The 12,886-nt window shown below is 42.2% G+C and overlaps 1 protein-coding gene across 8 annotated transcripts in view; it reads right to left on the bottom strand.

Moving 5' to 3' along the window:
* Ambra1 (autophagy and beclin 1 regulator 1) overlaps positions 1-12,886 on the bottom strand; it is a 208,886-nt gene that overhangs the window by 149,227 nt on the left and 46,773 nt on the right. For 4 of the 8 annotated variants that reach the window (XM_028878943.2, XM_028878945.2, XM_028878946.2 and 1 more), the window contains 3 exons: positions 10,607-10,673; positions 9,076-9,222; positions 7,766-8,802 (listed from right to left, as the gene is read on the bottom strand). In XM_028878943.2, coding sequence (XP_028734776.1) covers positions 7,766-8,802; positions 9,076-9,222; positions 10,607-10,673 — 1,251 coding nt within the window. Of the gene's footprint in view, positions 1-7,765; positions 9,223-10,606; positions 10,674-12,886 lie in introns of all 8 variants that reach the window. The other 4 variants (XM_028878938.2, XM_028878941.2, XM_028878942.2 and 1 more) reach the window with 1 other exon arrangement.

Below are 12,886 nucleotides of genomic sequence, written 5' to 3'. Positions count from 1 at the left end.
AAGTTTTCTGCTTCCTGATGGGCATCATGTAATAATCAGCTGCTGCATACTTAATATCACCATATGATGTGACCTGTTGCTGTATCTTCCCCACCATGGGGGGTGTTCCCAAACCATGAGCCAAAACAAGGTGTTCCTCCTTTAAGCTGTTTCTGTCGGTCACTTGACAACAGTGCCAAGACCAGTTAGGTCAACACACAGAAGAAAAAAAGTTGGATCCCTTTCTAAATAAGGCAAACCTTGTATTTGCCTGATTTCTAGGTTGCTTTCACCCCTTGTAGACCAATAACTAGTTCATATATCCATTTATTTCCTTTCAGATACAGTGTTTGGGTTGAAGTCTCCCTGGAAAAACCCCGCGTGACTAACTGGAGCTGAGTGGCTCAAGAACTTCAAGGGGCTTCAGCCTGCAAACTTCAAGGCAACCTCTTAAAAAAGTCGAAGAAACTTGAAAATCCAATGAGGGCATCTAACTCTAACCTTTGATGTTTGGACTAAATTTTAACGCTAAGGCCATCACCTCACTTCTTGGTCTTTATTCATCATCAGAGAAAAGTAAAGATCAAAAGCATCAGTTCTCAGAACACAACCTTCTGTTTTAAAGACAAGGTCTTAAAGTGAAGGGGCTAAGGATGCAGCTCAGTGGTAGAGTGTTTACCCACCATTCACTAAGCCCTGGGTTTGAACCCAGCACCATATAAACTGGGATTGGTAGCACATACCTATAATGTAAGCACTTAGAGAGGTAGATACAAGAAGATCAGAAATTCAAGATCATCCTCCCAATATATCAAGAGTTCTAGGCCAGCCTGGACTATGTGAGATTCTTCGATCAATAAGTAAACAAGTAGAGGAAAAGATGTCCTCTACAGCACCCCAGAGTTCAAATTCCACTTCTACCCTCAGTACCTCTTTGCTGAATATGAGTGAGGCCCCAGAATGAATCCCTAGCATTGAAGGAAAGAAGAGGAATGGGGGAGGTTGAACTAATAACTCTGGTTCCTTCTAGTTTCAAAATACCATTTCAAGTAGTCATGGTGGTATATGCCTTTAATTCCAGAGTTCAGGAGACACAAACATATGGATCTCTGTGAGTTCCAGGCCAGCCTGGTCTACTTAGCAAGTTCCAGGCCAGTCTGAGCTAAACAGTAAGTCCCTGTCTCAGATAGATAGATGAATAGAGGGATAGAGAAATGGATGGATGGATGGATGGATGATAGATTGATTGATTGATTGATTGATTGATTGACTGATTGACAGACAGACAGACAAAGTGGCTCTTCAAAGGTCAGAAGTCCTCACAATGCCCTGATCTTCTAGACCAAAAAAAGATGTTTCTGATAGTGAAACAAAAGGCTTGTCACCCAAGGCGTAAGGTGGAATCAGACTACATAAACAACTTGCCCTCATCTGCCCATAAGAAAAAGGAGACATCCTATGAGCTGATTACTACCACTCAGCAGCACAGACCACTACTGGAATGCAGATGTGCTTAGGAATACACTTGCACACACAGCAATTATCCCTGTAGCACGAAGAGAGCAAAACATATCTCCATAGCCCATTTCTTACTAGGTGGCCAAAAAACAAAACAAGTACAATCACCTTTTATGAACTCCATGCACTTAACAACAATAGTCACCTATAAAAATGGGCTTTGTTGCAGGATTCTACCTCCTACAGACTATAAGAACAGTTTTTCTTCCCTGCCAGCCAAGCCCAGCAGTAGCAGCAGCCCAACAGTGACATCTGCTGGAAAATAGAAGCATGAGCTGGCTCACCAGGTAGACACTAAGGCATCTTTAGAAGGTAGTTTAAATGAGGGTTTAGTTAGCACCAGTTTGTATTTGTAATTTACACCAGAATGCAGCCATTCAATTTGTAAGTAATGACTCCACTTTGATAGTATACACTTAAGATATCTTACAATATGCCTCATATCTTACAAGATATCTGAGCCAGCTGTCATTTCTCATAGTATACTATATTCTAGCTCATGTAAAATGATTCCCTAAGTAGTATTAATACCATTTAAAAAAGAGAATTATGCATTACTTGTATCTCTTAAAAGAAAAAAAACTTAACTTATCACAAGGTGACAAGACTATACACAATGTGTGTGTGTGTGTGTGTGTATATATACATGTGTCCCCAGTGCTGGGGTAGAGCCTCATGCATACTATAAAGGTTCTCAACTACTATACTTAACTGCACTCTCAGCCCTACAACATACCTTTTAAAAAGTTTAATGTCATTTAAGTCACAACACAAACTACTTTTTATCACTAAGAGAAAAGAAAATATTAAGACAAAAGCTCCTGATAAATCCTTAGGAGTTTCTAAGATTTTAAAAGCCTACTCAAAAGATGATGAACCAACGACCAGCAAGATGACTCAGTGGGTAAAGGTACCAATCCTCATTCCCAGGATCAACATGATAGGAGAGAACCAATTCAAGTGCCCTCTGACTTCCACAGGTGTGCCATGGCACATGTACACCACTCTACACATACATACCACAATAAAGAAGTGTAATAAAAATTATTAAGCCAGGCTTTGTAGCATATACTTGTAATCCCAGCACTCAAAAGACTGAGGCAAGCTGGTCTCTGTGAGTTCAAGGTCAGTCTGGTCTACAGAGATAGTTGCAGGACAGCCAAGCTACACAAAGAAACCCTGTCTTGGGGGTGGGGGAGAAGCAGGAGAATTTTCTCAAGATAAAGATCAGCCTGGGCTTTAAAGCAAGCCCATGTCTCAAAACAGATTTTTCAAGAGGGCTATCAATGTTAACATCAAGATGCTCAACAACTAACGGCACTTGCCACACAAACCTGGTGACCTGAGTTCAATCTCTGGAACACATATGAAGAGGTAAAGAAAATAGACTCCATAGAGTTGTCCTCTGACCTCCACACATCCACTGTGATGGACAATATTTTCTTTTAATTTTAAGAAATTATAATTAATATTTTATGTGTGTAGTATGATAGTTACTAATCACATCTATCTACTTATATTTCGAGTAATAAAATTTAAAATTAGGCCCTGCAGCAGTGGTGCACACCTTTGATCCCAGCACTAGGGATTACACAGCCTGATCTACAAAGAGAAATTCTGTCTCGAAATATATAAATAAATAAATGAATGGAATTAGTTCCTTGAATACTAACAGCCATATTTCAGTTACTCAATGGTCATATGTGCTCATGGCTACTGTTTACAGGCACAGACACAGAATATCTCTTTTTTTTAAATTTGGTTTTAGAGCCTGCCCTGGATCTTGCTCTGTAGACCAGACTGACCTCGAACTCACAGAGATCCACCTGCCTCTGCCTCCTGAGTGCTGGGATTAAAGGCGTGCGCCACCAGCACCCGGCCAGAATATTTTTATCAACCCAAAAGTTTTGCCGAATAGCCTTGCTCTAGAAACAATCAAGTGTTTATAGAGAAAAATATGTGCTATCTGGGTTGGGGTAGTAGAAAAGGATATAGACAAAAGAAGGGGAAAAAACTAAAAAGGCAGCTAGCTGTTCATGATTTTTAATATTAAGTGATAGTACATAGGAATTGATTTACTATTCTTTTCATTTTTATGTTGGAAGAGTTCTACAGTAAAAGAAAATTAAAAAAGAAAAATAAATAGTTTACTTAAAACTAAGGTTAAGACACTTAAGACATTGTCTCAAAAATATTCTTAATTTAAAAATGAAATAAATGAGTAAATTAAAAAACAAAGGCCAGGCGGTGGTGGCACACGCCTTTAATCCCAGCACTCAGGAGGCAAAGGCAGGTGGATCTCTGTGAGTTCGAGGCCAGCCTGGTCTCCAAAGCAAGTTCCAGGAAAGGCTCAAAGCTACACAGAGAAACCCTGTCTCAGAAAAAAAAAAAAAAAAAAAAAAAAAAACCACTAAGGTTCATCAGGCTGGAGAGATGGCTTGGTGGCTAAAAGGTACTTGCCACCAAGCCTGATGACCTGAGTTTGATCCACTGGGCCCCACAAGGTAGAAGTTATCCTCTGTCTCTGACCTCCATATGGGAACATACATATACATACATCTCTCTCTCTCTCTCTCTCTCTCTCTCTCTCTCTCTCTCTCTCTCTCTCTCTCTCACACACACACACACACACACACACACACACACACACACACACAATGAATGCAATAAAAATTTTAAAATGGACCAGGCAGTGGCGGCACATGCCTTTAGTACCAGGACTCGGGAGGCAGAAGCAGGCAAATCTCTGAGTTCAAAGCCAGCCTGGTCTACAGAGTGAGTTCCAGGACCGCACAGAGAAACCCTGTCTGGAGAAAACCAAAACCAAAAAAAAAGGGGGGGTGCGTAGAGATATGGCTCAGCAATTAGCACTAGTTCTTGCCAAGGACCCAGATTTGATTCCTAGCACCACCCACATAGCAGCTCACAACCATCTATAACTCCAGTTCTAGGGGATCTAATGTTCTCCTATGGTATCCATGGGCACCAGCTACATACATAGTGCACATGCAGGCAAAACACACACACACACACACACACACACACACACACACACACACACAAAATTAAATAAACAATTTAAAATAATACTAGGATTATCATATTATGGAATATGCCATGCATTGACAACTGACAAAGCTTTTGTAATGGAGAACAGAGTTCTTCACTCTGACCTACTAGATGATAATTTCTTCTTTTCAGTTTTTTTGGAGTGTGTGGGGTATATGCATGTGTACATACATGTGTACACATCTGGAAGCCAGAAGAGCACATCTGAAGTCCTGCTCTACTACTTTCCACTTTATTCCTTTGAAACAAGTTTCTAACTGGACCAATAACTCAAGAGTTTCAACTAGCTTGTCAGCAAGCCCCCTAAAATCTTGGTGAGGTTATAAGCATGGGTGCCACACGTACCTTTTTTATGTGAGTACTTGGAATTTGCACTCAAGCCCTCCTACTTACATATGTTCTATCAGCCATTAAGCCATCTCCTAAACTAGCATCCTAAGAGACCGACAAGAAATTCTGACTTCTCTAAGGGACTCACTTTTCTTTTTTCTTTTTTAAGATTTGTTTATTTATTTATTATGTATACAGTGTATACAGCATTCTGTTTGCATGTATACCTGCAAGCCAGAAGAGGGCGCCAGATCTCATTACAGATGGTTGTGAGCCACCATGTGGTTGCTGGGAATTGAACTCAGGATCTCTAACATCCAGTGTTCTAAACCTCTGAGCCATCTCTCCTGCCCCAAAAATTGGGATTTTTTTTTTTTTTTTTTTTTTCTGAGACAGGGTTTCTCTGTGTAGTTTTAGCACTTTTCCTGAAAGTCACTCTGTAGCCCAGGATGGCCTCGAACTCAAGAGATTCACCTGCTTCTGCCTCCGAGTGCCGGGATTAAAGGTGTGCGCCGCCGCCGCCCAACTTTTCTTTTCTTATTTTTTTGTTTGTTTTGTTTTTGTTTTTGGTGGGGGAAGAGGGGGTGTTTGGTTTTTCAAAACAGGGTTTCTCTGTGTAACATCCCTAGCTGTCCTGAAACTCGCTCCGTAGACCAGGCTGGCCTTGAACTCACAGAGATCCAACTGCCTCTGCCTCCCAAGTGCCACCACCGGCTGGCCTGGGACTAACTTTTCTTGATTGCAAAATAAGAAATTTATATACCTGCCTTGCACAGAGCTGTTGTAAACATCAAAAGTTCTGTCTCCCAGCATCCCCCACTCTCTGCTCCCAATTAACTCAAAGTAAAATATGGTGGTACCTTAGATAGTAGGCCCTCCTTAACTGGTATCTTTAATGCTCTGCATACAGTAGGGGTTTATTTTAATCCATTGGGGAATTATTCAGTAGAACACCACAAGAAGTACTGCTAAAGCAAGATGGACAAACACTGACCAAAGGCTCAGTTATTTTGGGGGCAAGAAATGATAAACTTCTAATGTCAGTAGCCCTTTCATAACTGCTTTTAATAAATTCTGAGTACCAACAATGTATCAGGCACTGTGCAGGCTGCCTTCTTGCTTCTTAAAAAGAACAGAGGCCCAGGCTCTTGATGTGGGCCCTTAAGCAAAGGTAAATATTCCAAGCTAGGAATCCAGAGCTGTTTCCCAAGAACTGGTCTCACTCACTCAGACACAGAAACAAGCTTGTTATTTTGTCTACTTCTGATGTCCAGCCAGACTCCCTGTTCCCACTATTCTGCATACATCATATATTTTCTCCTTGAGAATGTGCTATTACCCTTAAAAAAAAAGGTCTTTCCTTCTCCAAGTCTTACCAATCTTTCATTATTGGACATTATATAACCTTTGTTTTGGCAATAGTTCCCTTTTGTTAAAGTTAAACTAGTTTTGTTTTTTTTTTTTTTTTTTTCTTTCTGCTTAAGACTCCATTTAGTATCAGTAGCACACAAAGAAACACCATACTGGAGATGGTGAGAAGGCTAAGTAGGTTAAAGGTGCTTGCCACCATGCCTAATGACCCCAGAATCTACATGGTGTAAAAAAAATAGCCAAGTCTCAAAAGCTGCTCTGGCATCTATATATGTGCCATGGACACACACCATCCCCACATACACAATAAATAAAGATGTAATTTTTTCAAGTTGTACCAGATCCTCTACACTTGTGATAGATTGCCTCCACATTAATACTGTATACTCCAGTGGGCACAGTGCCTAGCACAGTGCTGGAAAAACTGTAACCACCCCAACTAATGTTTACTGAGTAAATGACTGTCTAAAGCATCCTCCAAAAATAACAAGTACATGATGTCCACAATCCATATTCCCAAGCTCCCTTAGCTTATGCTAGAGAAATTTCAGTTGTGTCAGCAGAGGATATAATGTAGAGCGATATGCTGTTTGGCTCCAGTATTCTGCCAGCTGGTGATTACTCTAGATTTGACCTTTACATAATTACAGAAAGAAGTCCCTAATAAGTCAAGATAGGTGTGCACATAGCCATTCATGGAAGATGAGGTGGGTGGTTTATTGCTCCTACTCTGTTTCTTTCAGGAGAACTGTCTGGGATGCCAATCCATGTATGGAGAGGCCTTCCTGCCATGAATTCTTACTTTTTCCTACCCATGTGCAAGGTCCATTCAAAGAATTTTGGAAGTAGAAGTACATTTAAAAGGCTTTGAGTTCAGTCTCCACCACCACAAAACCAAACCAAACCAAAAACCCTAAATGGGCAGCCAAGGTGCTGTCCAAATACATAAATCTCGTTAAAAAAAATAAATAAATAAAAATAAACACTTTCCTTGATGTACCTATATTCATACAGGGAATTCTTCAGCTCCTTATTGAGCTGGTTCAAAACAATACATTTAAAGAAGAGGCAACGCAATAAGCTAAACAAAATATCTCTTGACACTCTGGGTCTTTTTTTTTAAATTTCACTGTAACTAGTCCTCTGGGACATATTCTTATCTCAACAACTAGTCCTACACCTATAATATTTCAAAGTCAAAGGCGAGGCAAAGAAAATCAATGATTCTATCTCCCCAAGCCTCTCTAACCCAATCTGCATTCCCCTTTCAAGGCTAAAGTCAGAGCCTTGGGCTTAGACAAAAATAAAGCAGTTCAGCAGTTGCCTCGCACCACCAGGCCTGATCCTATCTCGGTACCAGAGCAAGATTCCCCAAGAAGATGCAAGGAATCAAATGCACGGATCCCAGACACTTCAGATAAAGGCACAACATCACTAAGACTGAAGGATGATGGAGAGAAGAGGCAGGAAGGTAGAACAGAGGGCCGCAGCTGCTTACCTCCTGAGGGAGTCTTCCTCAGAGCTTTCTTCAGGCATATCTTGATGTAAGGCCTCCTGTGATACAGTTCCAGATCTGTTGGGCTGGGTATAAATTCGTTCCCAGTGGCCTGTTTCCTGGTTAAAGGCCACCCCCACAGTCCTCTCCTCTTGTGGACTAGCTGAGCTGCTCAACTCCAGCCTGCTGGAGCTAGGTGTTTGGCCCTCAGTCCGCTCAAGAGGTGGCAACTGGCTGCCACTTGGTGGCATGCCCTCAAAGGTGGTAGAGACGTGCCAGGAAGAGCTAGCCTCGCCAGATGAGTAGTTAGGTGTGGTTCTTTCCCAACGCAGAGTATCATTGTTGAAGGTCAGAAGATTATGGCAAGCACGGCAGCGATTAAGATGGCCCCGAGACAGGTTAGAGTTGTTCTCACTGCTGTGTGGGGTGGGCTGATGAGAAGGACCTGGCCTCTCAGATTCAATGTTATTGTTGAGCATTTCCTGGGCCTGTTGGGTCTGGGGAGCTTCCCCACTCAGGCTCTGATCCAGTTCCTGCAGCCTGTCATACTCCAAAAAGAAGCGTCTCAGGTCACACTGAAGCTCATGGCGAATGCTGCCCGGGTTGTTTTGGCTAGAACCATTGCCTCCGTCTGACTCAGTAGCCAGTCCTGAGGGTGGAAAACCCCTTCCTTCCGTGGCTGAAGTGTACACAGACGCCTGAGAGCTACCCTCCTGCTGTCTCAGCACGGACAGCAGGCTCACTGAGGAGGCGCTGGTCCTGGGCGGGGGCATAGATTCTACCTCGGAGCGGGAGTTCAGAGTGAGTACTGTCCGGGTCCACTCAGAACCTGTCAGCCCAGGGGCTAGTTCTCTGTGATACCTAGAAGGGTGGCTAGACAAAGGGCCCCCCAAAGAGCGGCGGGTAGGACCCAGACTGAGGTTGCGGAGCGTATTGCCCGCAGTGCTGCTCTGGACTGTACTGAAGGCAGACGGCCGGTTCAGGAGGCCCTGGTCCTGCTGCGTTGATGAAGCCTGCTCCGGGGGATGGAAGGGCTCGGTCTGTACAAAAGAAAAGGAAGGGGTAGTAGCTCTGGCAGAAGCAGGGGGGACACTGTCCTGGTGTGGCAAGAGGGAAGGAACTCGAGTGCCAGCACAGCGGCTGCAAAGGCACAGGATCCCAGGGTGCTGGCAGCACTCAACTGTGGTGGGGTAACTGACCCGCTGTCGGAGCCTGATGTAAGCGGAAGTCCTGGGGCGCTCCATGGAGGGCTGAGGGGGAGGCGGTGGGGGTGAGGGGGTAGCAGAATCTTGTACTGTGCTTTGCTCTCCCACCTGGATGCCAGAGGAGCGGGAGGACAGCATATGCAGAAAATTGTGAAGGAGAGGTGTCCGGCGAACTGGCTGTGATTGCAGGAGGGCACGCTGGCGGTAGTGAGATAATTCTGTTCCATCTATAGGGATCTCTGGTTCGTCATCACCCTGCACCATGGACCAGCAGCAGGAGGAGAGGGTAGAGCAGGACAGTTAGGGAGAACTTCCAAACAAATTAAGAGAAACTTAAAACTGACTGGGAATCATCCGAGGAAAACCACCTTCATAAATAAGCAAAAACTCTCTCCCCATAAGGTACAGAAAACTGATCGGTTTCAGACTAAAAACCATCATATAGTATTAAATTATTCATTTCTAACTGGCAACATATCTGAATGAGTACAGCCAGCATAACAATGATTTTATAAAAGGCATCTCTGTGACATAGAAGCAATGAGTGGAAACAATATGTCAATCAGTCTGAGGCACATGGGTGACAAGCATGATGAAGACAAGTTCTTCTTTCTTTTCTTTTTTTTAGATTTGTTTTTATTTTATTTTGTGCCTGAGTGTTTTTGCCTGCATGTATTTATGTGCACCACATACATGTCTGGTGCCCATAGAGATCAGAAGAGGGAGTCAGATACCATAGAACTGGAGTTACAGATAGTTGTAAACTACTACATGAGTGCTGGAGATCAAACTAGGGTCCCCTAAAAAAAAACAAAAAACAAAAAACAAAACAAAAAAACAGCAAGTGCTAAGCCATTTCTCCAGCCTCTGGTATTTTCTTTTCTTTCTTTCTTTTTTTCTTTCTTTCTAATTTTCTTTTTAGGAGCTGGAGAGATGGCTCAGAGGTTAAGAACAATTGTTGCTTTTGCAGAGGTTTGGTTTCCAGTATCCATATGGTGGTCCACAACTGGCTGTAATCCCAGTTCTAGGAGATCTAATGTCCTCTTCTAGCCTCTGTGGTCACTGTACACACACACACAGTACATAAACACATACCTGAACAAATTGCCCACACAATATTTAGACACATTATGGTTTGTTTGTTTGTTTGATGTATATATGTGGGTCTCTCTGTGTGTGTATGGGAATAGACCAGCAAAGAGCACTGGATCCCTTGGAGCTAGAGTTATGGACAGTCATAAGCAGCCCAACAAGGGACTGAGAATGGAACTCGGGTCCTCCTCAATAGCAGTATGCTGCTCTTAACAGCTGAGTCCTTTCTCTAGCTCTGACAAGGTTTACTTCTCATGATATAGTCACAAGGGCTAGAAAACTGACTCTGCTGTCAAAACTGTCTGTAACTTTTGATGATATCATCAAAAACTAACTAAAATCTCGATGGAAAAAATGACTGGAGTATTAAGAATCAAAATATAATCAGAATATATAATTTTATATATATACATATATATAATATAATATAATGTAATGTAATGTAATATAATGTAATAATAAAGAAAGAATAACCGCATCTGAACTAGAGCTCTAGCTTAGGATAGAACCCCCAGTTTCGATGGAGTTGGAACTGCTAGACTCTTACCTGCTGATTAGAAGGGTTAACAATTGCTGTCAGTAAGTAGTGTCCAAGTGGATCAAATCTCACCAGACTGAAATCACAACCAGAGAAAAACAAAGACCACGTTAACTGAGAAATGGAAACTGTCAGACGACCCACTTCATGCTCTTTCAAAACTCTTTCTTTTCTTTCTCTCTCTCTCTGTCTCTCATTCTCCTGGAGATAATCTATCTATGTTTCCCAAATCAGAGTCAAACTCACAAATGTTCCTGCCTCAGATTCCTTACCACACCTAACTAGCCTTTCAAAAAATTTTAAAGACATTAAAATAAGGCTTTATACTGCTTCCTAATGTAAAGGAATATGTATTAAGAAAAAGATTTCTCTTTCTTTTTTTTAAATTTATTTATTTTTATTTTATGTACATTGGTGTTTTGCCTGTATGTATGTCTGCGTGAGGGTGTCAGATCCCCTGGAACTGAGGTTTCAGACAGTTGTGAGCTGTCATGTAGATGCTGGAAAATTGAACCTGGGTCCTTTGGAAGAGCAGTCAGTGCTCTTAACCACCATGCCATCTCTCCAGCCCCTCACTTATTTTCTTTTTTTGAGACAAGGTCCTATATAGCCCAGGCTAGCTTACAAATCAACACATAGCTGTAGGTGACCTTGAACTTTGATCCTCCTGCCTCTATCCACCCAGACTTCGGATTACAGGTGTACACCAACACACTCACTTTATGTGGTACTGGGGGTCAAACTCTGAGCTTCATTCATGCAGGACAAGCCACTCTACCAACTGAGCTACATCTTCAAACCATGATTTCAGTTTTGAAAAACACCCAGGCTTGCAATACAGTAAGCAGCTACATTAAATATATCTCTGTTCAATGCTGTGGATGATTGATTGATAAATAAAGTACTGATTGACCAGTAGCCAGGCAGGAAGTATAGGCGGGACAAGGAAAGAGGAGAATTCTGGGAAGTGGAAGGCTGAGGCAGGAAGAGACGCTGCCAGCCACCACAAGGAAAAGCAGATGTTAAGATACCGGTAAGCACGAGCCATGTGGCAACTTATAGATTAATAGAAATGGGTTAATTTAAGATATAAGAACAGTTAGCAAGAAGCCTGCCACGGCCATACAGTTTATAAGTAATATAAGTCTCTGTTTTTACTTGGTTGGGTCTGAGTGGCTGCAGGACTGGTGGGTGAGAGACTTGTCCTGACTGTGGGCCAGGCAGGACCAGGAAAACTCTAGCTACAGTTCAACATGTAAGAGCCTATTGAAATGGTAAATCAGAATGCTGCTACACACAGATTCAGGTCTCCCTTCACACAACTGTTACATTGGCCAAAATGTGAGCACTCCGGTGACAATAAAGTGTCAGTATCAAGTGATAAGGCTAGAAACCAGAAAATCAGCCTATATCTAGCCATAACACTGTCAAAAGCTCCCAAAGAAAACAATGTATCATGTCTAATTTAGACAATACTATGTCTTGTTTTTGTAGTGCTGAGAACTGAATCCAAGGCCATATATGTAATAGGCAAGATCCTCAGCTCAATTGTGGTTTTGGTATTTGGGGGGAGGGGGGAGTTGTGTTTGTTACTGTTTTTCAAGACAGGGTCTCACTATGTAACTCTGGTTATCCTGGAACTTGCTAGGTAGACCAGGCTGGCCTTGAACTCACAGAGATCCACCTGCCTCTGCCTCCCAAGTATTGGAATTAAAGGTATACGCCACTACACCCAGCCTGGTATTTTGTTTTTGAGACAGGGTCTTGCTAACTAGTCCAGGAAGGTCTGAGACTCCCTATGTAGCCCAAAACTGGCTATGAACTCATGATATGCCTACCTTAAATACCAGAATCCTGAGATTACAGATGCGTGCCACCACACCTGCAGCCACAAAGTGTGTTTTGATCTTAAAAGCTAAATAAGTATAGTTAGCAGATTTAATAAATGTTTATATCTCTACTTTGTAATTTGATAAAATATAAAGAGCCAATCATGAAAAATCAGCCACCAAGCTATCTAAAAATCACCCATATATTTTTTACAGTCTTCCCTAAGGGTAACCCAAGTGCAGACAGCTCTGAACCTAAGTGAGATTGTACCTTAATGAACCTGATTTGTAGAGGCCACAAGATAAGTCCAATAAAGGGCAGGCAATAAACAAAAGGAACTGCTTCTGGGCTAATGGTGATAATAAACTACCCTGAAGAGGTCTAATGACTTCCCGAAGTGGGGATAAACAATCTGTCTCCTAAAATGGCAGTAGTTGTAAATGCTCTATCATTCCAGTC

This window comes from Peromyscus leucopus, chromosome 4 (genome assembly GCF_004664715.2).
Source record: "Peromyscus leucopus breed LL Stock chromosome 4, UCI_PerLeu_2.1, whole genome shotgun sequence".
Lineage (NCBI taxonomy): Eukaryota > Metazoa > Chordata > Mammalia > Rodentia > Cricetidae > Peromyscus > Peromyscus leucopus.
This window is presented reverse-complemented; position numbering and strand designations above follow the sequence as displayed.